Genomic DNA, 25,845 nt, shown 5'->3' on the forward strand with positions numbered 1-25,845 from the left:
AATTAATAACACAGGAGAAAGGGAGAAAAGTAATGGAGAGGAGGGGGGCAAGTAAAGGAAGAGTTAGAGGAGAACATGCCACCAGGGACCTGAGCAGTGGGCATGGGCCCAGGGAGATGACTCCATGGGATGGGGCGGAGAGGGATTGCCTCCCAAGCGCTGCCTTGGACTAAGGATGAAGGAAGGATGCTCCTAGACAGAGAGGAATGGAGAAGTAAAGCTTGAGGAGGAGCCTGGTCGTTCGGGAGGGCCTAGGGAGAGCCTGGAAGGAGCTGCTTATTGCTATTACAGGATCACAGAACAGGACAGAGGTGTACCACTGTAGCTACTTTGTATCTTTAGATTTTTCTCCCTCTGTGATTAGATTGCTGGACTACAACTGTATTTAGTTACCTTATGTTGGGTAGAGGAAGTGTCCTGCAGAAGGGGAGGAGGGAAAGTCAGGGGCCAAAGGGTGTTAGTAGAAAAGTACTTAGCGAAGTGGTAGTGGGCTGCGGGGGGTAGGGGTTTTCCAGGAGTTAGCATAGAGGGGAGACGGGAAGCAAAGAGACTTCCTACCCATATACTGAAGATTCAGTGGCACACATTTCACGATCATGTGTCTGGGCTGGGCGCTGTTTTAGCCATCACTAATGGTGAGCCAGGGGACCACAGACCCTGCCTGAATGCAGCCGGCCAGCTGGCCTGATGGACTGCTCGTGAGGGCGCCACAGGGTTCCCAGAGGGTCTCTTTAAAGCACAGACCAAGAGTGGGACTGGAGTGTGCGGGGAGCCATTCTCAGCATCTGGCGACAGTGGTAGTAGGTAGAATGGGGAGAGAAGGGAAAACAGGACTATTGGACAAGGCTGCCACCATGTATGCCTCTGAGCCCCCTGGGTTGCAGCCCCGTGACCAGCAGTGGAGCGGATTCTTCCCCACCCCTGCCCACCTCCCCAGCCCGGTCAGACCACGGGCAGTGGGGCTGCTCTGAGCCGGTTCTGTGGGCAGCAGGACCCCCTAGGGCAGCCCACCCGGTCAGAAGGAGTGTGTCCTGGGGGAGCAGGCTGCTGCTGACCTTCCACGTACCTCCTCTGAGGACAAGACCACCAGCCTCCACTAAGCTTTCTGGCTCCCTTCCAAGCCCTGGGTGAGTGTCCCTCCTGGAGAAACAGGGAGGGTGGCCTCTGCCCGCAGCCATGGCGCCTGGTGTCTGTCTAAAGAAGCTAGAGTCTGGGCCTGACCCCAGCCGGGCCCCAGCCTAGCTCTGCTGGACAAGCATCTTCAGCGGTTGCGGGCAGGGTTCAAAAGACAACCTAGGTGGCTGACTCCCCTTCCCCCATGCCTGATGAGGAGCAGGAAGGAAGAAGCCGCTCAGGTCCACCGCCTACAAGAGACGGTCTGGTAATTAAATGAGTGGAAAAGGCAGAGAGGGAGAGGTATGGCCAATTAAGAGCGACAGCCCTAACTCACAAGGAGCCCTCCTAGCGTGCGATACAAGCACAAAGTAAAAAGTAATGCCCCCACCCTTGATCTCTTCTGAGGTCCCGCGAGGTTTGGAAGCCGTTTCCCCTCTAGATTGGGTGGGTGAGCTAGTCCTGAACTCGACAGCAGGTGGCGCTCAAACCAGGGAATTAGAAAAAGGGAACCGTGGAGGGTTGCTTAACTCATTTCCAGTAACTTCCTCCTCCCCCGTGGGGCCCTCTGCAGCCCCACCTGTGTCCCCTCCCGCCGGTCCCTGTCCCATTCCAGGTACCTGGTCTCCGAGTGAGGGAAGTACCTCTGGAGAAGCCCCCACTCCACAAGCTGCCCGGGGAAGATGTGAGTGTGCAGTGCGGCGACCTGGAGGAGAGGAAAAGGGTGGGGAGAGGGGCACCGGGGCCCAGGGGCACACAGGCACACACACAAGCACACACGCACCACCGGCTCACGCAGAGGGGGAGCTGGAGTTTGCCCGAGGCCCCCAGCAGCCTTCCCTGCGGTCAGGCCCAGCGCTCCAAGCTAGCAAACGTGTCTAAAAGTCCCTCACTTGTGCACTGTTGCCCCCTCAGTTCCCAGGGTGGGCTACAGCCCCACTTTGGACGAGAGGAGTGCTGGGGGAAACTCAGAGTCCCGGGGCTCAAGGCAGGCAGCTAAAGGACCCGGGCTGAGGAGGGGCAATGAGGGAACAGCCAGAAGGGCCCAGTCTCCAGGGCCGAGGCCAGCTGCTAAGGCCTCAAACCATTAGCATCACCTGCCCCTACACCTCATATTTCCGCAGGCCCCACACCACAGCTGTGGGACCTCATCTTGCCCTCACACTTCTACAGGTGGTGGCTGCTCCTCTGGGGAGTCCTCCAGGCTTGGCCCATGCAGGGCTCTGCACTCTTGGCCCAGCTGCTACCCCAGGAGCTGACATCTCCTGGATACCCAGAGCCATATGTCAAAGGCCAAGAGATGATCGTTGACATCAGGGCTCCAGAGGGCCTTGCCGTGAGGCTGGTCTTCCAGGACTTCGACCTAGAGCCGTCCCAGAACTGTGAGGGGGACTCAGTCACAGTGAGCTGGGGTCCAGGTCCTGGAGGAACCCGGGGAGGGGGCCTGCTGGCCCGGAGCACAGGTGCAGGGGGAGGTGGCTGTGCTCTGATCACAGAGGATGGATGAAGAGCCCTTGTCGGGGGAAGGGGGCGGCCTACCTGGGAGGCGAGGGCTACTCCAGCACACAGCCTTCCACCCACCACCCTGTCCCTGCCCCTGCTGCCATCCGGGCCCCACAGAACACAGGAGGGGGCGGGAAGACAGGCCTGCCACTTGAAGCCCTACAAAGGGACAAACACATACCACAAGACCCTAAGGTGAAAGGGCAAGACTCACACCTCAGCCGTTAAAAGCCCACCCACAAGCGTTCATCGAGTGCCTGCGCTGTGAGGTCAGGAAGCTCAGCGTAAGTAACAATGTTAGGTGACAGTTCAAGTTTACCTTAGAAAAGTTTTCGAAAAACTTGTGACAAGAGCCTTAATCAGAATAAGGACACTCTAAAAACAATTCTTCACATTAGCTTTTGGGTTAAATTTTATTTGTATCAAAATAGTACATGTGCATAATTTTTTAAAAAATCAGAGTACTACAGGCTTATGATGAAAACCAGCGTCTCCAGCCTACTCCTCCCCCCACCACTGTGACTCCTGGGGAGGGGGGGGCAGTCATTTACAATTCATGGTGCTGTTTCATCTGGCATTTATTTTCCTATGTATAATAGCATGCTTTTTTTTTTTTGGCCTATTACCTATTAATCTCAAACTTCCCTCTCTTAGACCTTTACCACCCACATTTCCCATCCTCCCAGTTTCCCTGTATTACCATTTTTAGTTAAATCTATATTCACTATTTACATTATTTTGACTTAAAATATTCACATCCAGCACATGGTGTACAATAATTATATTTCCTTTCTTCTCCAACTTTTGGGTTTCCCAGAAGTCAATAATTACATGAAGTTCTTTGGGGTTTTTTGTTTGTTTCTGTTTTGATTTTTCAGTTTGTTTAGTTCTCTCTGTGGCTAGTCTTCCCAGACTCAGCCAGGAGAGTAAATCTTCTCTCTGACACATTCAGCTACAAATCTCAATCTCTTAGTCCGTTGTACTGGCGACATCCCACGTGAAGATCTCTTGATTTATTTCTTCAGTCTGAGTTCTTGGCTAAGCCTGCACCCAATCTGGGATTTCCCTTCTCCCTCATTCTGGGTATTTCCTTCATCTCTCCCATGTTAGAACTGAAGCCCACGTTTCTGGGTTCACTCCTTCATTTTGGAGGAGCACATTCCCCTCCAAAATAAGGGAGTGGTTGCTTTTAATTGCATTTAAGTTATAGGTCATTTTCTCCCAGAATTTTGATGTCATTGTCTTCTAGCTCTGGTGTTAAGTCTGGTACCAGTATTCCTGACTCTTAGATTTTCCTCTCCAGAACTTTGAGAAGACTTCCCTTATTACCTAGGGTTCTGGACTTCACGATGTGCCTTGATACAGGTCGTCCTGTACTCATCATTCAGTGCTCTGTAATCTAGAGGCTCTTTAAACATGGTCCTTCAATGCTGGGAATGTTCTTGCATTTCTTTTTAAATCATTCCCTGGTGGCTGCTTTCTTTGTCCTCTCTCTGGAACTCCCAGGTCTTAGCTGTTGTATGTTCTGGACTGATTCTCTAACTTGTTTATCCATTCTGTTCTTTTTGCAGCTGTTTGTCTTTTTGTTCCACTTTCTGGGAGATATTCTCACTTTTACCGCCAACTTTTTAATTAATGTCTGTTTTGTTTTGTTTCTGCCAATGTACTTCTTTCATGCCTAAAGGCCCATTCTTTACTAAGCATGCCTTTATATAGAATATTGTTCTTGTCTCAGGCGATATCTATTCTCTTCCCTCTGTTGGGACTATTTTTAATGGTTTCTTCTGTTCCCTGTATTGTCTCTACTTCTTCAAGTTCCTTTGTTTTGGTCTCTGTTTTTCATGTTAGAGACTCTCCCACAGTGTCTGATAGTCTTGGCTGTCCATTCCTGTTGAAGAATGAAGTGCTAGCATGGCACTGGATACTCTGTTTAGACAGACAGCTAAAATTTGTGAAATAACAGGTTTGAAAATAGTGTCATCAACAAGGTGACCTGGATGTGTTCTTGGGGGCCTCGCAAATGTCAGCATGCAGAACTATTGTCTTTGGGGACCGCCAGCCTCTAGGCTCCTGCTCAGGATCACCAGCAGATAAGCTGGGAGGGCATTTCCCGGTTTGATGTGTAGGTTTTCACCTGACCCCTCTCCCCTCCATCCCCTGGGTCACGTGCACTGGAGGAGCAAGCCCAGGGTTTCTGGCCCACACTCAGCTCTGCCTCAGGTCTAGTGTGAGCCCGAGGGACTTGCTCAGATGCACCGGGTGGGCAAAGGGACCTGGAGTTCTGAGGTCTTCCTACACAGGCGGTCTGTCAACCCCTCCCTCATCTTCATCCTCAGGGGTTCCTGGTCACCCCAGTTCCTGAAACTTTCCTGTGTTGAGAACTTACTTGCTTTGTGTTGACTTTCAGCTTTGCAGACTCCAGAAGCCACGTGTCCATCTCCATTCCATCCTCCAAAATGTCATTGTCAGCTCCCCTCTCACCCTTTTGTTCTTGATCATATAGACCATTTTATCCCTTTGCTGTCATATGAGTGGGATTGGAGGTGGGAGAGGAGGCAAATGCATGTATTTATTGTTTCAGATTAAATCAGAAGTCAGGGTTATATTCATTCTGTTCAGCCTCTGTGTGCTGAGCACCTACCATGAGCCCTGCTTTGAATCCTGGCTTGACTCTTCCCTTGTCATTGAGGGAGCTCAAGGTCAGGAATAGGATTCTTCGCTCCTGTCCATTTCCAGAGCAAATCTTATGCACACATACACCTCAAACGCAGAACCGAACACACTGTGGTCTAGCTCATTTTTTACTTGTCAGTATCCTCAGCCAGACTGTGGGCTCCCTGGGAGCAGAACTGTGACTCATTCTTATCCGTATCCCCAGCACACAGCACAGCATCTCACACACAGAACAGAATGACTGTATGTTGAGGGAAAAATGAGAGATGGATGAAATCCAAGCTTGCCGTGTTGATTGGACACATGGCAGAATGAATTTTGAATGGCAGATACTCAGTACCATCCTGGCCACTGTTTTTTGTGCAGATGTGGAGAGAGCTGCCGTACATTGTGATGTCCTGGCTGGATGAGGCCTGACAGACCATTTTACAGGAGAGAAAACTGAGGTCTGGGGTGGTTATGAAACTCACCATGTCACACAGGGAGTTAGGAGCAAAGTCTGGAATGTGACACAAGTCTTAGGACTCTCAGTCACGTGTTCACTCTGTTTTGCTCATTAGGTTCCTAAAGTGATTAAGCAACAGCAGCATCGTACCCACACGGGGTACAATTTTGTGTCCTTGGATTCCACCGCTTGTGGAGGCTTCATTTACAATTTGTGTGCTAAGAGGAGGGACACTCCAGAAGGCAACCAGGAAAGGGCAGGAACCCCAGGGGCTCAGTCTTTGCAGAGGGCCTTGTTGTTTCACAGATGTTGGCCACAGGAAGTTACCCAGAGCAGTGGAAGGTGGTGGGGGTGGAAGACGCTGGATGGGAGGGACTTAAGTGTGCATATTTGCTGATTCAAGGCTGTGACACTAGAGGCACCATGGAGAACATCAGGGTCCCAGTGGTGAGCAAAACAAAAGTAGTTCCTGCCTTCTTAGAGCTGATAATCCAGCGGACTATTTGGGGAGCCCTGGGGTAACCAAGGGCTTCTTTCTTTTGAAGGAAGGTAATATGGTGGGCTTTATGAGATCATTACAGTAGGCAAAAGAAACCCTCACTCCCTTCCCACCCTTCCCCTCCCCCAGCAACCACTCATCTCCCTTCTGAACATTGTATATAAGTGGAATAATATGTATGTGATCCTTTGTGTCTGCCTTATTTCACTTAGCATCATGTTTTTGAAGTTCATCCACCTTGTAGCATATATCAGTACTTCATTCCTTTTTGTGGCTGAAGAGAAGTCCATTGTATTGTCATACCACATGGTCCTGGATGGAAGAAATGTGGGAATCAGTAATGAAACAGGCAGCTCCCTGAGGAAGGCTCCCCCAGGGATGGCTTCAGAGCCCCAGAGGCAAGCAGACCTTCTTGACAGGGCTGGAGTCCATGCCCAGGACGCCACCCTGTGACCTCCTGTGCTGCAGATTCTCCCCTCTCTCCTTTCAGATCACAGCCAGTGGAATGGATGCAAGCCGGTTCTGTGGGCAGCAGGGATCCCCTCTGGGCAGTCCCCCTGATCAGGAGGAGTTTGTGTCCCCGGGAAACAGGCTGCAGCTGACCTTCCATGCACCCACCTCCCCTGAGGATAGGGCCATCAGCCCCCACAAGGGCTTCCTGGCCCTTTACCAAGCCGTGGGTGAGTATCCCTCCTGGGGCTGTGGCCTCTGCCCACAGCTGTGGGCCCAGGATCTTGAAGTGACAGGTGGAAGCTTGAGTGACTGCTGAGTCTGGGGTTTTACAAACATATGGGCCTACCCGTCCACGCCCCAGCCCAGCCATTGCTGATGAGCAGCCCAGTTAAAGGGACAGCCAGTGCTCAGCTCCCGCAGTTTCAGATTTTCAGGCCCAGTGCTTGCAGATCATCTCATTCTTCAGAGGAAGCCCCAAATCCAGTTTTTAAGTGAACTTCTGAATTCTCAAATGGTAACTCAGATTTTTTTTTGAAGCTAATGCATGCAAGAGGTAAAAATTTTGAAAAATAAAAATATGGTAAAAAGTAAGGTTTCCTCTGATCTCAGGGCCCTTAGTCCCTCGCTACCTTGTCCAGAAACAACCCTGTTATCCCTTTCCTGAGTATTCTTCCAAAGACAATCTATGCATTCAAATATACATACTGTGTGTGCAAGTTGCATAATATTCACTATGTTTTAAATTTGGCATTTTTCACTCAATGACATATCTTAAAGATCATTCCATAAGCATATTGTTAACATAGGCTTTCTTTTTCTTTTTTTAAGTGACCATATAATATTCCTTTGGTTGCTGCATCATGATGTATTTAATCAGTCCTCCACTGATAAATATCTTGCTGCCATAAACAGTACTGTTATGGGTTTCCTTGTACATACATTTTCGAGCATTTCTATGTGGGTAAATTCTTAGAAATGGAAATGCTAGGTGAAAAAGTTTGCAATTTTAATTTTGATGTTGCTAAATTTCCCTCCAAAAAGGTTTTGCTAATTTACACCCACTAGTCATGTATGAAAATGCCTGTTTCCCCATACCCTACTTATCAGTTATTTCCAAAAGTTTTTAGCATTAACAATCTGATCAGTAAAAAATTGTTCAAATGTTTTAAGTTAAAGACTGTGCAGGTCAAACTAAATATGGCCATGGGCCAGTCTCAGGGTTGTCAGTCTGCAGTCTGATCTAGGTCCTGATGACCACTGGTTTTCTGTAGGTGTGAACCATAATCGGTCCATCAGCCAGGCCAGTGGGGGCTCTGAGGCCATCAATAAACCTGGAGACAGCCTCTCCAAGAACCAGAAGCACTGCCAGGAGCCCTATTATCAGGCAAAGCTGGCAGGTGAGTCCCCGCCTGCTGGGAACAGGCTCCTGTTTGCCTCCATCCCACCAAGAGGCCTGGGTTTCTGGGAACTTACTCCCTTAGCCCCCACCTCCCAGTTCTGAGCCTGCTTCTTTGACTCCCTCATTTCACTCCTCAGAGACAGTGACCCCCACAGCCCAGAGCCCCCAGGAGGAGACACCAGACAGGAAGGAGGCTCCTGGCTGCGTGCCTGGTGAGTGGGGACCTGCCAGCGCTGTTCGGTGCCACTTCCCCAGGAAACCTCAGCGGTCAGGGGCCTGCGAAGGCAGGACAGGGGCTACAGGGAGCCTTAGAATAGAAAGGGGAGAGAAAGGCAGAAAGTGAGAAAGAAAAGGGGACCCCGAAAGGCCCAGAAAAGGAGAGGCAAGGAGCTTGTCCGTTATTCTTCTAGAATCAAGAGAGAACTGAGAAAGTAAAAGCCCAAAGGAAGTGAGTCAGCTAGGGGAGTGAAGGAGGGAGAGGGCAGAGGAGCCGGAACAGCGAGGGCCCTGCCTCGGTGCGGCCTGCCTTAGGACACACAGGCCCTGTCCCCGAAATACAGCCCTACCTAGAAGCCTCAGTCCCAGGAAGCCCATTTTTTTAAAAGGTTTTATAAGATAAAATTCACATAACCTGAAACTCACCATTTGAACCATTTTAAAGTGTACAATTCAGCAATTTTTACTATAGCCACAAGGCTGGGCAGGCATCACCACTAATTCCAGAACATTTCCATCACCCCAGAAAGAAACCTGGTATGAGGGGAGTCTAGTAACCGTAATGATGCTCATGTAAGTGTACATTAATGATACCAAAATAAATTAATTAATTAAAATTTTTAAAAATTTTTAAAAAGAAAACCGGTACCTCCAACTCTCCCTTCCCACCCCTCCCCTCCCCCAGCAACCACCCATCTCCCTTCTGAGCATTGTATGGAAGTGCAATCATACAGTATGTGATCCTTTGGGTCTGGCTTCTTGCACTTAGCATCATGTTTTCGCAGTTCATCCACCTTGTAGCCTGTGTCAGTACTTCATTCCTTTTTGTGGCTGAAGAGAAGTCCATTGTATGGTCATACCACATTTTGTTTTTGCATCCATCAGTTTTGGTTGTTTCCACATTTTACCTGTTGTGATACTGCGGCTGTGAGCATTAGCTCAACACTGTGTTTAACTTCGCAGGGAACTGCCAGAGTGCCCTGCACTGTGGCCGCACCATTTCACATCCCCACCAGGGTACATGAGGGTTCAAGGCCACCATGTTTGAAGCCCATTTGTTTGAGCGAGAGCACTGCCTTTCTAACCCAGTCTGAGTAAATTGCTCAGATTTGACTCCTGGCCCTCAGAAAGCTGTGGGGGCTGCCCAGCTTCGTGCTTTGGGAGTGGGTCACAGGCAGATGGTAGTGGGAAATGTTAAAAGTGAAGTAGTGACACAGAAAAATAGAGGCAAGAGGCCCTGAAGACCAGCTGTCCTTGATGCATGATTTTGCTCAGGAGCAGTCCCACCAAGAGTTTAAAAAGGGGCTTTGAAATGGCGGAGGAAACAGGAGAATGAGCATTTCACAGAAGGTCTTTAATGAAGGCGTCTGGAGGCAGCAGCTGACTTTTCATGCTTACCTCTCCTCCCTCCCAGGCTGTGGACGGCCAGTCAACCCCATTGCCCAGAACCAGAAGGCTCTTGGTTCTTCCAGAGCAGAGCTGGGCAACTTCCCCTGGCAAGCACTCACCAACATCCATGGCCGGGGCGGTGGGGCCCTGCTGGGTGACAGATGGGTCCTCACAGCTGCCCACACCCTCTACCCCAAGGACAGCATCTTTCCTGAGCAGAGCCGGAGTGTGGACGTGTTCCTGGGTCACACCAGCATAGAGGAGATCATGAAACTGGGAGATGTCCCTGTGCACCGTGTGGTGGTGCACCCCGACTACCGCCAGAATGAGTCCTACAACTTCAATGGAGACATCGCCCTCCTGGAGCTCCAGCACAGCGTCCCCCTGGGCCCCAACCTCCTCCCAGTCTGCCTGCCCGACAATGAGACCCTCTACCAGAGCGGCTTGCTGGGCTATGTCAGTGGGTTTGGCGTGGAGATGGGCTGGTTGACCACTGACTTGAAATACTCAGGGCTGCGCGTAGCCCCGAGGGAGGCCTGCGAGGCCTGGCTCCGAGGGAAGCAGAGGACTGACGTGTTCTCCGAGAACATGTTCTGTGCTGGGGATGAGAAACGGCAGCAGAGTGTCTGCCACGGGGACAGTGGTGGTGTCTTTGTGGTGTGGGACGGTCATGCCCACCGCTGGGTGGCTACGGGCATCATATCCTGGGGCGTTGGGTGTGGCAAGGGATATGGCTTCTACACCAAAGTGCTCAGCTACATGGACTGGATCAAGGGAGTGATGGACAGGAAGGACTGACCCTGGCAGTGGTTCAGCAGCAATGCGCAGGCCAGGAGGCAGTACTGAGCCCTGAGGATGGCAGGAGCAGGACAGCAAATCCCTCTGGAAGTCACAGTGGGTGCAAGAGACAGCCTCCTCCACCCAAGCCTGGGCTGCCACAGCCCCCCTCCTCATCCCCTGCCTTCCTGCCAGTTTGCACTACACCCGAGGGGGCCCTGCAGGACTCAGCAAGTTTCACTTTGAACTTCATCTCCTGCTGACACAGCTTCTTCTGTTCTCTCCTGGGAGACACTCTGTTTCTCCCCCACCCCTCCATTCAGGAAGACACCCCCTGGAGTATGGGGGAAGGGGTCTTCATTGAGTTCCATTTCTGAAATATTCCAAAACCCCTTTTGTCAACCTTCAAATATTCAAACTATTGGCTTTACCACCAGCCACAACTCCTGGCTGCAGTTACAATAATAGCACTTTTTTGTTTTATACCTTCATACCAGCCACTTCACATTTGTTACTTCAATGATGCCTCACACCAAATTTGCAAAGGGTGTGCTATTATCCACATTTTACGGGTGAGGAAATAAGCTCAGGGAGGTAAAGTGACTTGCCCAAACACTGTAGCTGACACAGGACAGCAGAGGCCAGGCTTCCCTATGTGCCCTGATGTCTCTCAGTTGTCCCCAGACCTACCACATTGCTCACTCCCCCTCCCAATCCCCACAACCTTACAGATTCTCCCTCCCCAGGAATTCCTGCTTCTGGGCACAACAACCCCTGACTCACACTTTCCAGCATAATTACAACCCCTGGCTCACACTTTCCGGCAGCCCCAACTCTAGCAGGTACCTCGCTGAGCCCAGCTGAATATTCTTGCAGACACCTGGGTGCTGCTGGACACCCCAGTCTGTGCTCCACCTGAGAAGGCCAACTCTAACTTTAAGTAAGGACCAGAGGTGATTTACAGTGAAAGACACAAGTGAAATCCAATTGTTCAAATAGAAACAGGAAATTAATACCATGTAAGAAGAATACCACCAAATCTGCTAGCACTGAAGGTCAAATTAGCTTTATGGTTAAAGGTTAAATTTTTCCCTGAAAAGTAACAGGATTCAACATAATATGCATGTGGTTATGTCTTGCCATTGGGTTTCAACCCCGGGTAAGTTCACTCTTGGGGTGAAAGGATTTATACCCAACTTGATTTCCTTGGTGACAGGTCAAGCATTAGAATCCCATCCACTCAGAGCAAGTCTGCATGCAGCTAGCTGGTCCCTGCCTCTGGGCCTCTCTGCCCCCACAACCATCTCAGTCTCTGTCCTTGGCGCTGCCACCACTCCAGCCTCTGCTCTCCTGCAGCTGTACAGCAGCCCAGCATACTGGACAGAGCTCTTTATATAAAGTCCCCAACAATGTATTGCCCACACGTGTGCAGTGAGCAAGCCAACCAGGGTCAGGTGAGAATCCTGGCCACAGGAACTTTCATTTTCCCCACACTTCACCCCTCCAGGATTCTTGCCTCTCAATCTATGTGCCCTCAATCTCCTGCAATGGTTCCTGTGCAAGCTGAAACATTGTAACAAAATTCCACAATAACAGAGGCTACAACAATATACAAATAACAAAAATTATGATACAGATAACAGAAATTATAATAACCCTCAAGCCTGAGGAGATCCACTGCCACCAAGTCGTCATCCCAGCTGTGTTTAAACCTTTCTTCTCAGATGAATTAACCAAAAGGATCATGGGCAGGCCTTATAATACCCACTTTCTTCAGCCCCTGGAGGGCTTCTCTAGCCTCTCCAGCAGAAAGTTTTGCAGACACACAGGCCAGACTTGTGGCTCTGTCTCCAGCCTCTGATGCTTTGTCCTCAGTGGCCAGAACTGCTGCTCCAATTTCAATTGTTGCCACAGCTCCAGTAAGGTTCTTTTGACTTTCCATCCCATTTCTCTCTGTCCACTCTTACATTTATCAAATCAACCCACATATGGGCCCTCGTGACCTTCACAGGGCCCTTTAAATTCTTCCCCCAAGTAGCAGACCGTATTTCCTCCTGTACTTTCATTGCTTCAGCCTCTCCCAAGTCTGCTGCTGTATGGATAACCTCACTTACAGGCTATATCTTAAGTGAGGGGCAAGAATGACCAGTAGGGGCTATGGGTAAAATTGTGATATTTCCAGAATCTCTCACCTGGCTTTAGTGCATCTACGCATCAATAGGTAATTACAAGGGCATGCAAGGGTTTATCTGGACAGGAAAGGTTGGGTGGAGCTCTTCCACTGGGAAAGGTTGGGTGGAGCTCTTCTGCGGCAGCCGGGTCAAGAAAGAGACAGGACGATGGCTTGTAAGAAAAAAAACGTTTCTTAACTTAATTTCTCCCTTCGACTGATTTCGGTTTCAGAGGTATTTTGCCCTGGGATTTTCCCCCTGAGTTACAGGGGCCCAAAGAAGAACAGGAGAGCCATGCGAAGCACCACATTTCTCATCCCTGTGGTAAAAGTCTCCTCGTCTGGGCCATAATTCCCTGGACTATAAATGGTATTTTTCATGCCTAACTCCTGTAACACCTGTTAGAGCTCGGATACGTCCCCCGTCTAGCAGGGGAGGGTGGTAAATCACCCCGATTGGGCCACACATCCCAAAGGAGGCCATAATCCAATCAAGGGGGAGTGATTGTCTGGGGTCTGAGGCACGTTTTGCAGTCACTGCCTCATGGCGGCGTGAGTTGTCAGAAAGCCAGTTTTCCCATTTCTAACCCAGACAGAAAAATTCCATCAATACCTACACCCCGCAGACGCAGGAGCCAAGCTGACATTGACTCTGAGGGCTCTGCCAAAACCAGGAGCCCAAATCCACCAGCTCAGCCTGAGTGCAGGGGCAGACCACAGAGTGCTCCATGACCTGGGGAGGGGGCTGCACTTTTCCCTGAGGAACCGCGGTTGCTGAGTCTTTATTTTCTTTACTACAACCGGGAGGGCTTCCAACTGAGAAGGAGCCGATGCCTCCAGCAACCACAAAGCCTCCACCCCCACCTGTTCGCCAAACCTCGGCTCCTCCTCCACTTTTGGGACTGACGGCTCCACTGCATCCTTCACCTGCCCCATGGCACCGGCAGTCTGCACCCTTGGGCTGCTGCTTCTTAGGCTGCTGCTTCTCAGACTACCATCATATCCTTTACCATTTCCACAGCACCTCATAGTGAGGCCATTTCAGTCATCACCAAATTTTTTACCTTCTCTACGGCACCTCGCAGCTCGCATTCTCATGCTGCCTCTTCTCGTGCTTCCTGCAGGAGAGCGTCTTTCTCCCTTATGGCCTTTCTCAGTACTGTGGGAAAAACACCCCACACAGTTCCTGCCAGCTCATGGCACTCTGTTTAAGGAATTCTCTATTTTTCTTAGGGCCAACTTCACAGCCTCAGGCATCACCTCCACACCTTCCCAGTCTTGGGATGGGGCCCCAGTTCTCTAGGAGGCAAGCCATCTTGGACCACCACTGGGGGACACCCGAATGTCTCCCCATCCATAGAAGCAGCCGCTGAAACACTTCTCACCTGAGGGCAGCCTGTTTCATTCTTTGGTCTACAGCAAATCCTGCCGACATTGCCAGTTGTCTTGACAGTGGGTTTCAGCCCCAGGCAAGTTCACTCTTGAGTCAGTGAGACCAAAAAATGACCATGAAACTTTCTTGAGGTAAAAGGGTTTATATCCAACTTCATTCCCATTGTGGCAGGTCAATCACTAGAATCCCATCCATTCAGAGCAAGTCTGCACACAGCAAGCTGATCCCTTCCTCCAGGCCTCTCTGCCCCCATAGCCATCTCAGTCTCTGTCCTTGTCGAGGCCACCACTCCAGCCTCTGCTCTCCTGCAGCCTTGCAGCCAGAGCACTGGGCAGAGCTCTTTACCTAGAATCAATAATAACATATTGCCCACATGTGTGCAGTGAGCAAGCCAACCAGGGCCAGGTGAGAATTCTGGCCAGAGGAATTTTCATTTTCTCTACAGGTTACTTCGTTGTTTTAAACCTATGTGTCATACAAAAGACTATTAAAAATCCTCTCAAATATCACTCAGAGGCTGTTTTAAGTGGTATGATTTTGACTGTTTTGTTTTCCCCTATTCTTCTCAATGTGCTAAATTTTCCTTAATGAGCATATATTAGTTTTATTTTACTTATCATTAAAAAAATGCTATGAGTTTCTCCCTTCCAATATAAATATATATCTACATATAAATATATGTAGGTATAGGTATTACTATGTCCACAGAGGGAAACCTATCATTAGTTTAAATAAGAGAGAGGCTTTTTTCTCTTTTTCCCCAGAATCAAATCCTAAGAGGAATAAAAACATAACATACAATGTCTTCAATACTGGTTTTTAAACAAGTGCAGAAGCACTCTTCATGTGGCTGTTTCTTCTTTCTATCCTTGGCATAAGTCAAAGTATAAGACAAATGTTGAGTGAAGGTTATTTGGGAAGGCTGGGCAGGGTGGAGGTGGGGCTGGAACTGAGCTAATGAGTCCCAGGTCTGACATTCCCCAGCCTGTCTTAGGGTACCTGGGCTGAACTCAGAACCCCAGGATGGATGGCAGAGCCTCAGCTAGGACTTACCTTCTTGGACCACCTCCTCACCTGTCATCTCTGCCATTCCTGCCCCCACTATGAATGCACAACACACACACACGCACGCATGCACACTTGCATGCACACACATGCACGCACACACACACACGCACTGCTGTCAGAATGCTGATGTGCCTTTTGCTAGACCAGGTTCCCCTTCCTCCTTGTCTCCGATCTGGTCCTTATCCTCTTTCCCTATCTCTTGTCTTTCCTGACCTGACAAGGCCATGTCCAGGGTCAGTCACAGGCCATGTCAGGGATCCATTCCTCAGCTCCAACCAGTAAGCCTGCTGGAAACCCTCCAAACCTTGGATGGTTTCACATCTTCCACATACCTGCTCTCAGCTCCCTTCAGGGATGACTCGGTCACTGCCTATTTGGGAACCACCCCATCCTGGGGAGTCCTTACTGTCCAATGCCTAGGAAAGCCCCTGGCGCATTAACAGACACATGCGGATGTGAGTGGGTGGGAGGACGGAGGGATTCATCTAATAGGGGACAGACTCCGAAGGCCTAAGATCTCAGCCGCCTGCTCTGCAGCCTGAGCCGCCCTGCAGCTCACAGGGCCACAGCATTTGAGCCATGGAGAACTGATGAAGAAAGGCTTCTACTAAGAGCAAACTTTTCAAACAGGACACTTTGGCCTGGTGTACAGGAGAGACATCCCGTCCTCCATCCCAGGGTTTGGCTCTCTCTCAGCAACGACCAAGCCACTCTGGTCCACAGCCACAGTGTTTGCCCAGCCCTGCGTAGCTGGGACCCTCCAGGGATCAAACTCTTGGCCAGATGCTAAGGAAAAGAGGATGCCGCTACCCCCACCTCAGCTGCCCTTGCTTCTCTAGGAGCCAAGTTCACTGCCAGGCCTGAGTTCATTGAGGTGGGGAGGAAGGGTCTGAAAACAGAGCCTCGTGCTGCTTTAGGGTCACCCTGGCATAGCAGTCCCTGTCTGTGTCTAAGTGTCATTCATGAGTGACATAGGCCTGTGCCCCCGGGCAACCAAACTCCCTTCTCTACTGTCCACTCCTGCCCTGCCCTCCTCTACACCCTGGTTCCTGTCACATCATTCCAGGCATTGAAACCCTGGCCATTCCTGGACTAGGGCTGCAGGATGCCTAAGGACAGGACAAGGGTCACTGGAAAATGGCAATCCGGAAAAGAGAGCCCCCCTCAACTGTGATTCCCATTGCCCTTCAGGAAGGTCCCTCAACAAGGCCATGATCCCTGAGGAAAGGGCCCTTCCCCAGGCAGGCCAGCAGGTGGCACCACCACCAGGGGCCTCAAAACCCAAAGCGAAATCAAATTGGAAACAGGTTTTTTTTTTTTAGTTTTGTTTATGCAACTAGTCCATTCCCTACAGCATTCCTCCGGGAATGGCCTCCCTCCCCCTCCACACTCATTCCCTCCCCCTTCCCGCCCCTGCATGACCGCTCTGTCCCTCAATACAGAGTGGATGAAGACGCTGTCAGGAGAGTGGAGGATCCAAAATAGAACCTAAGAAATGTGAGTAAGGCTGATGGGGCCCGAGGAGGGACGGGGAGACCAGAGGGAGAACCCTGGGCTTAGGAGGCAACCCTGGCCCCAAACGGACTCAGAGAGACAGCTGGACTCCCCTTAAAACTCATCTACCCCAACCTGCACAGGCGTGCACACCCTGGGTGCAGACCCCCATCCCTCCTTCTGAGGACAAAAGGGGACCACAGACACCTGAAGTGATGGCCACCTTCCCTCCTCCTCCCAGCTCCCAGCAGGGAGCAGCTGGGTGGGGGCCCACTCTGCCCAGGGGGTATGCTCTGTGCGTTGACCCACAGGCCATAGAGGTTCCCTCCCAGAGGCCTTTGCTGAGCTCAGGGCTTTGGGGAGCCCTTTCAAGGAGCCGTGATGAGAAACCCTCACCCTCAATTAACTGACTGGTCTCAAGCCATCCCTATTCCAGGAAGAGGAGGGGAGTGATGGGTCAGGGCCGGGGAGGGACCGAGGAGAGCAATGACCCTCTGCCCCTCACTGCCCTGGGGAGGAGCGTGCTGTGCAACCGCTGCAGAGGCTGCCTCTCCAGTCCACCCACCCCCACAGGCACCCCTATGAGGCCTGCAATGGCCAGGGACAAAAGTACCAGGGGAGGCGATGGCTGCCCCATACCCCACCCAGCCCCTGCCCCCACGGCAAGGGTGCTGGGCCGCTGCAGCCCTGCCAATGCCCGCTTTCTTCCTGGCAGGTGGTTCCTGTACCTCCTAGTGCCAGTCCTGTTCTGCAGGGTGGGCGGCTCCATCCATACCCCTCAGAAGCTCTTTGGGGAGGTGACTTCCCCTCTGTACCCCAAGCCTTACCCCAACAACTTTGAGACAACCACTGTGATCACAGTTCCTGTGGGATACAGGGTGAAGCTGGTCTTCAGGCAGTTTGACCTGGAGCCTTCGGAAGGCTGTTTCTATGACTACGTCAAGGTAGGGGGGTCAGGTGGGGTGCAGGGGAGGTGTCTCTGCCAATGAGGACTCAGTTCCCACCATCCTGGAATGCACTCCCCACCATGGACACGGCCACGGCCCTGTGACAACCAATGGCCGTGTGTGGCTCTGAGAGTCAGGTTCTGCCGTGGAAGGGTGTCCACTGGCTTTGGAGGCCCTCAGTGTGTGCTGAGGGAGAAGCACAGGCACAGGCCCTGCTCTCAGGAAATTTACTATCTGTGGGAGTCAGGAAAGCCTTCCCTATCTGCTGACTTGCTGGGAGTCTTTAGGAAACTGCTGTGCCTCAGTTTCCCTGATTCCATGGAGAATATTATGACCACCTGCTTGAAGAGAAACACAAGGACATGGGGAAGAAAAATGTGCCTGGAGGCAGCTGACGCACAGCCTCTACAAGGGCAGCGGCCAGTCCCCTCATCTCCATACTGACCACGGGCACCTTCCCAGTCCCAGCTTTCTGTACCCAATAAAAATGGGATTCTAGAAGCAGGACTCAAGAAAATACCATTCCCAGAGGTCCCCTGGAGGTTGGGAGAGGCTAAGTGTGGAAATGACACATCTGCCCAGCCCAGAGGACCTGAGATATTCTCAGGTTGTGGGGAGCTTGGTAGCAGGGGTCTTGAGGAACAGGGGGAGTGGAGGGACATCTTCTGCCTTTGAGAGGTTAAGAAATCTGTGAATAAATTGGTAAGGGGAACCAAGCAATGTTTGCAGGCGCTAAAGCTGCTGCCATAGAGGCCCAATTCGACTGAGTCTATCAGGAGGTATGGCTGGTGTGGCTTGAGGACGGTGAGCTAGGATGGCAAGATGGAAAATAAAGCAGACCAGGCTAGGCTCTAGGAATGAAGGGATGACAAAGGCTGGGTAGGGACAACCAGGATTTGGGGTAGGGGTAAGTCGGGCATGGGAGGCAGCGGGAATGAAGAAAGGTCTGAAACATGCAGGGGGTCATAAAGCATGGAGGAGGTGATGCTCTGGGCACAAGATGACATGCAAAGGTTAGCCAGTGGAAGACAGCTGGACAAAGTCACCTGGGCCTGTTCACAGGAAGGGTCCAGCTGGGGGCCATTCCAGCAGCGGGCTGCGACTCAGTCCTCGGGGCAGGAGGGTGACCTGTCTCCTCAACAGCTCTTCCCCCTGCCCCTTGTCCTTCACCTCCAGATCTCTGCTGACAAGAAAACGCTGGGAAGGTTCTGTGGGCAACTGGGTTCTCCACTGGGCAACCCCCCGGAAGCGAGGGAATTTATATCCCAAGGGAACAAGATGCTGCTCACCTTCCACACAGACTTCTCCAACGAGGAGAATGGCACCGTCATGTTCTACAAGGGCTTCCTGGCCTACTACCAAGCTGTGGGTGAGTGGCCCCAAGGGCCCTTTCTTCTGGCCCAAGTCATATTGAATGGGGACCAGAAAAGGGGAACCTTGAGTCCAAAGAAGCAGAAAGCCAAGCCTTCCCGGTTATTCCCCTCCAGGGAGCTTTTTCCGGAAGAGGCCTGTCAACCTGGGTTCTCTCCCCACTGGGAAGTCCCCAGAAAGCATTAGAGGTCTGCTGGCCCAGGGTTCAGGGGCTGGCTTTGTCTTCAGGCCTCTGGGGAGTGCCTCTCTTAGACGAGAGCTCCTTGCAGGTCCCCAACAGGAATTTAACCTTCCTTCTGGAACCCTTTCCAGACCTCGATGAATGTGCTTCCCAGCGCAACTCAGCTGAGGAGAACCTGCAGCCCCTGTGCCAGCATCTGTGTCATAACTATGTTGGCGGCTACTTCTGTTCCTGCCATCTGGGCTACGAGCTGCAGCAGGACAGGCATTCCTGCCAGGGTGAGGTTGGGGTGCTGTGGGAGGGGCGGCACTGAGCAAGGGAGTCTCCCAGTGACCAACCCACCCCAGCTCTGCTCCCACAGCCGAGTGCAGCAGTGAGCTGTACACAGAGCCGTCGGGCTACATCTCTAGCCTGGAGTACCCCCAGCCCTACCCCCCTGACCTGCGCTGCAACTACAGCATCCGGGTGGAGCGCGGCCTCACCCTTCACCTCAAGTTCCTGGAGCCTTTCGAGATTGATGACCACCAGCAAGTCCACTGCCCCTACGACCAGCTGCAGGTACAGCCACCTTACCTGCCACCACGCCCCCCGTGCCCCAGACACCCCTTCCTCTCCTTCCCTTCCCGGCCTGCCTCCTCTCATCCCACCTCCTGCTCCACCCTCTGGCCAGCTGGGGCAGGAATGCCCAACACCACACAGGGACCAGGCACATTCGCACACAACTGGAAGCGGGGCCTGGGGTTTCCTTTTCCCTCCAGCTGAAAACATACACAAAGCAGGATTCCCAGCAACCCCACTTCCTGCCCCTGGGGAAAAATGAAGTAGTGGGATGGCCCCCTCTCCTCCTCCCGCAGATCTATGCCAACGGGAGGAGCCTGGGCGAGTTCTGCGGGAAGCAGAGGCCCGCTGAGCTTGACAGCAGCAGCAACGCCGTGGACCTGCTGTTCTTCACAGACGAGTCGGGGGACAGCCGGGGCTGGAAGCTGCACTATACCTCTGAGAGTAAGCTTGCCTGCGGGCCTCCCTTGCAGGCCGGCAGTGGGGCAGCATCAGGTGGGTGCAAAGAAGCACAGTGGCCCTGAAGCAAACATGCCCTGTGTTCTCCCCTACAGTCATCAAGTGCCCCCAGCCCAAGACCCTAGATGAGTTCACCATCATCCAGAACCTGCAGCCTCAATACCAGTTCCGTGACTACTTCATCGCCTCCTGCAAGCAAGGCTACCAGCTCGTGGAGGTAAGAGCCCGGGGCTGAAGGGAGAGAGATGGCTCAGTGGTCCAGGGGTAACTCAGATGGGAAGGCCCACAGCAGATTTAGGCTCAGCCCCACCTAGAATCACAGATGGCTGAGCCGGAAGGGTCTCCTGGTCTACCAAACTTGTCTGTGCACTGCAAACACATAGAGTTTAAAAAATACTGATGGCCGGGCTCCCTGCTAGAGACTGATTCCTTGGCCTGGAGCGCAGCCTGGGCATCAGGATTCCTTAAAGCTACCCAGGTGATTCTGACATGCAACCCAGTTTAAGAACTTCTGACCTAGTCTAATAACTAACTCACTGTGGAATCAGGAACTGAAAAGGCAGAGTGGAGACGGTGCAGGAGGGACTCGCTCAACATGGCAGCGATCAGCAGAGCAGGAGCTTGAACCAAATCTGCCTCTTGCTCCCGGGCTCTTACACCCATTGGTGGTCTCACCCTGGGCCCACCACCCTATCCTCAGCTTTGCAGGCTCAGGAAAGAGCATGGTTTTATTGTCCAATCTCACAAAAGCTGGTAAACAAAAGTACTATTTTAAAACACAAAACATTGGAGTTACCCCTGGCTGGGGACCCAGGAGTGGACATCCCATCTTTGTTCAATAAATCCACTTGGAAGAGCTAATCAGAGTCAGGGAGTAGACCTTTGGTATATCCTTAAGTAGTAGTGAACTCATTTAAGAAACATTTTAAATGTTTACTGAGTGTCAGGCAGTGTTCTAGATGTGAGTACACACGTACTCACAACAGCCTTCATGCTGCCTATATGTGAACATTGCATCAAGCAAGGTAGCCCGGTGAATTGCTCTTTACCCCAGGATGCTTCCAGCTCCGTCATGAGGACTGGGCCAGAGGACTACATCCTGAGTCCAGAAGGCAGAGACTACATACTCTGCTCATGTGACAAGCCTCCCCTTCCCATGTCACCACCACCCTTGCTTGGCATGTGTCATTCACATCACAGAATTTAAAGCAAGTCACACAGCTCACCTCCCATTATGTACATTTCACTCAGACACCCTAATACTCATGCACATTCACTTGCAATCTTTTCCAGGGCCAACTCTCAGGGATAGCTGCTGGCTGTAACAAAACTAGTTCCCATTGTCCAATATCTTTCATTTTGGGGACAGGGGGTACCATTTTCTCTCTTAGCCCTGTTATCTGCCCAACAACACAGCCTGTAGTTAGCATGTATCAGCATCTCAGGCTCCCTTGAAAGTGGCTGGGCTGCACTAGTGTTTTAGGAAAAGCCCTTGCCCTTAAGAAAACTGCAATCTAGAGAACTGAAGTAATGCAGGTCAAGACTGGCAGAGCACTCCTGGGGGAGGGAAACATGGGTCTACTTCAGGGCAGAGTCTTTTGTTTCAGTGCAGAAAACACACAACTGGGCTGGGGTTTTTTTTAATTTAAAAGTGTGGGGTTCACCTGGCCTCAGTGGAAAAGGGCAAGAGTCTAGGGAGAGGATTATCAGGTCTGACAATTAGCCCTTGTTCTGACTGTCTGCCGTGTGACTCAGGGCTCCCATCTGTACCTCTGGTCTGAGAGGACTGGCTGGGGAGAGGGACGCAAGAGTCACAGGGGTGCTGAGGTCTGCAAGCCTGACAGAGATCTTTGCACCCCTACTGCTCCCACGTGGGAAAGGCAGGACAGGAGCTGTGGTGGCCCCTGTACTAATGGCTCCCCGACCTCTGCTCACACAGGGGAACCAGGTGCTGCTCTCCTTCACCGCTGTCTGCCAGGATGATGGCACATGGCATCGCACCATGCCCAGGTGCAAGAGTAAGTCACAACTCAGGGTGTGTCCTCCTCTGGGGACCTCCCACCCCCAGCCTTGGGGCTCTAGACTGAGAAGGGAAGAGGACCCCTGCACTAAGCATCTCCCCAAAAGACCCTCCCCCTGACTTGTCCTTTGAGGCCTATGACCCTAAGGAACCAGTCATCCTCATCCTAGCAAGACAGATGGGCTCTTCCAGAACAGAATTTCACTCCATCCAGTCCCCACCCATCCCAAGTGCCCCCCACTGATCTGATTTCCTACCGTTCTTAGCCTGTTTGTGTGTAGGCAGTTCACATCCCTCCGAGTGAAGATCCAGTACAGTCATTCTTCGCTCCCCCATGGCCCTGTGTTCTCTCCAAGTCAGGGACTGCGGAGAGCCCCGAAGCCTGCCCAATGGGGCCTTCAGTTATACCTCCACGAAGGGGGTGAACACCTACCAGGCCCGTATTCAGTATTACTGCCGGGAGCCATATTACAGGATGCAGACCAGAGGAGGCACCAGTGAGTCCGAGCGGGGTAAGGACCTTGCAAAGAGCACTCCTCTCCCTTCCTTCTTCTCCGCAATCTGAGATTTCTTCTGTGATTCACACTCGTCAGACACCAAATGCAATGGTGTATTTTTTCCCTGCATACATGTATAACGATAACAATATTATACACAGAGGTTATAGTAGCATAACTCCATTCGGGTTCCCAGACCCAATTCCAACGTGTCTAAGTCTGTGGGAGGGGGTCTTCCCACACGTAGTAACACCAAGCAATTCTGGAACACCAGCAGGGTGTTGGAGAACTCAACTCAATTCTGAGGCTATCTGCCCAGAGACAGCACCAGGTTCCCCAGGTTAAGGGCTCCATCCTGCAAGACTGCCCTCCACCCCTGACTCCAGATGCCAGTCACAAGCCCCAGGGAGTTACCTGTGCTTCTGACCCACCAGCTACAGATTGAAGGTTCTCACTACCTCCCCCTTGGTTTCAATTAATTTGCTAGAGCAGCTCGCAGAACTCAGGAACTTATGTTTACCAGTTTAATAAAGGATACAAGTGAACAGCCAGAGGAAGACAGAGGGCAAGGTCCCAAATAAAGGAGCTTCTATCCTCGTGGAGCTTGGGCCTGGCTCGGTGGCATATGGAGGTGCTCTGGTTCCCCACACATAGAAGCCCTCTCTGGCCAAGAAGCAGGATCCAACCAAGCAGAGCGGGCAGAACTTTCCTCAGGGGGTATGTGAGGGCTTCACTGCATAGTCATGACTGACTAAATTATTGGCCATTCGCTGATTCAGCATCCAGCCCCCACCCTTGGGTGGGATCCAAAAGTGTCTCATTAATATCATAAAACACCCATTTTGCCTTCAAGACTGCAGTGTTTTCAGAAACTGTGGATTAAGACCAAATATACCTGGCACATATGAATGACCAAATATGTATTTCTTATAACTCATTATATTACATCTTCCAACAGAAACCCAAGGGAATGTATATTAAGGTATCTGCCCAGAACACTGGCTTCAGGGTCATAAAGTAGAGTGCCAAGGGGCATCAAGTAGGGTAAAAGAAGGAGGCATCCAAGCTCATACAAAAATTTAAATCTCATAAACAGTTGGCTCCTTACATCATCACCTCGACCACAACCACCTCCACCATCAACACCACCACCTCTATCACCATCACCTCCACCATCACCACCAGCTCCATCACCATCACCGCCACCTACTACCAAGGAGCAACTACTCATAAGATTTTTACATATTCCTTCCAGTTCTACTTTCACAAATCGGGATCACATCAAACATATAGTTTAAGTATTTGGATTCTTTCACTTAACATTAAAACAAAAATATATGTGTGGAGCCTCTGATCACTTTTGATATTCCATCCTTATACATCGAACCTTTCCCTTTGATCCTTGTCCATGATGGTCCTGAATCTCCCCCTCTTCCTGCCCAGCACACTCAGTGCTCACTGGCTTCCAGAACTAGTTTTCCTGCCCACCACCTCCTGACCTGATCACAGCCTCCTCCCCCTCAGGGATGTATACCTGCACAGCCCAGGGCATTTGGAAGAATGAATGGGAAGGAGAGAAGATCCCTCGGTGTTTGCCAGGTGAGTGGAAACCCTCTGGGGCCATTCTCAGTGCCTTGAAGTTCTGCAGGGCCTCAGGAAAAATGTGCACAGAGAATGGAGACCTCCCCCCACCCCCAGCTTGCCTCTGAACATAGACATGAGGAGTAAGGAAAAAAGAAGGGAGACATCTCAGAAGAAAGGGAGAGAGGGACCCAGAGAACGGGGTCCCTGACATTCCAGCACTTTCTCTGAGCAGATGAGAAATCAGGGAATAAAAAGAGCAAACAGAACCCCAGGAAGAAATAAACAAGAACAAGGAGAAGAGGCTGGCAATAGGCCAAGACGGAGTGTGGGAACGGGAGGAGGAAGAGAGAAGGGCCCAGAGCCAAAGAGCAGGGACGCGAGGAGAGCTGGCTGACCACAAGAAGGGCAGGCCTGGAGCTCACTTGTCCTTGCCCTCCCTGTCTCCCCTCCAGTGTGTGGGAAACCCGTCAACCCTGTGGAGCAGAAGCAGCGCATCATTGGAGGGCAAAAGGCCAACCTGGGCAACTTTCCCTGGCAGGTGTTCACCAACATCCACGGGCGAGGTGGTGGTGCCCTGCTGGGCGACCGCTGGATCCTCACAGCTGCCCACATCCTCTACCCCAAGGAACAGGACACCAGAGGAAATAGCTCCATGGATGTGTTCCTGGGCCATGTAAGCGTGGAAGAGATCATGAAACTAGCAAACCACCCTGTCCGCAGGGTCAGCATCCACCCAGACTACCGCCAGGATGAGTCCCACAACTTTGAGGGGGATATTGCTCTCCTGGAGCTGGAAAATAGTGTCACCCTGGGCCCCAACCTGCTCCCCATCTGCCTCCCCGACAATGAGACCTTCTATGACAGGGGCCTCATGGGCTATGTCAGCGGCTTTGGTATAATGGAGGACAAGCTTTCCAACGATCTCAAGTTTGTCCGTCTCCCCATCGCTAAGCGGGAGTCGTGTGAGAGCTGGCTCCGGAAGAAGAATAGAAAAGATGTGTTTTCTGAAAACATGTTCTGTGCTGGGGACCCAACGCTAAAGCAGGACGCCTGCCAGGGGGACAGTGGAGGGGTCTTTGCAGTGAGGGACAGCAACAATGATCGCTGGGTGGCCACGGGCATTGTATCCTGGGGCATCGGGTGCAGCAAGGGCTATGGCTTCTACACCAAGTTACTCAGCTACGTGGACTGGATCAAGAAGGAGATGGAGGAGGAAGGCTGAGCCCGGCATTTGCTAGGCCAGAATCCAGAGAGCAGTGTGGGAAAAGAAAAAATTACCTGACCAGCTGTTGATAACCACTAAAAATCCATATTAAAATCACTGATGCAGAATGACACTGTGTGAACTAAACTCTCTTTTCTCTCATCCATTCTTCACCTGAGACAACACAAAGGCCACATTCTTTTCTTCCAAGGATTGCAGAGATATTCCACAGTCTCTAGTTATCACTGTCCTCCTCCATTTGTATACCATTAGGCAATTGACTAAAACTGTTCAAATAAAATTTTATGAGCAATTCCAGTGCTCAAAAATGAGCTAACAGCAGTATTTAATCAATAGAAAAATACTTTATAAGGTCATATTTAAAATATTCACCTGGGAGGGCCATGAGAACAATTAAGTTTATGCATACAT

The 25,845-nt window shown here is 51.4% G+C and overlaps 1 protein-coding gene across 1 annotated transcript; it reads left to right on the plus strand.

The window, feature by feature from the left end:
• The first annotated feature begins 1,649 nt into the window (after window positions 1–1,649).
• On the plus strand, window positions 1,650–25,544 carry LOC108384823 (complement C1r subcomponent). Its single transcript, XM_017642018.3, has 16 exons — window positions 1,650–1,798; window positions 2,287–2,515; window positions 6,724–6,913; window positions 7,958–8,083; window positions 8,223–8,297; window positions 9,716–10,487; window positions 17,308–17,536; window positions 18,716–18,908; window positions 19,223–19,369; window positions 19,453–19,649; window positions 19,946–20,093; window positions 20,204–20,325; window positions 22,048–22,126; window positions 22,485–22,640; window positions 24,150–24,224; window positions 24,662–25,544. Coding segments are annotated over exons 1-16 (3,510 nt in total). The 5' UTR covers window positions 1,650–1,796; the 3' UTR covers window positions 25,432–25,544.
• Window positions 25,545–25,845: the final 301 nt, after the last annotated feature.

This window comes from Manis javanica, chromosome 15 (assembly GCF_040802235.1).
Source record: "Manis javanica isolate MJ-LG chromosome 15, MJ_LKY, whole genome shotgun sequence".
NCBI lineage: Eukaryota > Metazoa > Chordata > Mammalia > Pholidota > Manidae > Manis > Manis javanica.

Bases quoted from the DNA above. Each gene is read 5' to 3' on its own strand.
- LOC108384823 (XM_017642018.3), top strand. The intron at 2,516-6,723 runs GTGAGCTGGGGT...CTCTCCTTTCAG, and splicing joins GTGAGGGGGACTCAGTCACA to ATCACAGCCAGTGGAATGGA. The intron at 18,909-19,222 runs GTGAGTGGCCCC...AACCCTTTCCAG, and splicing joins GGCCTACTACCAAGCTGTGG to ACCTCGATGAATGTGCTTCC.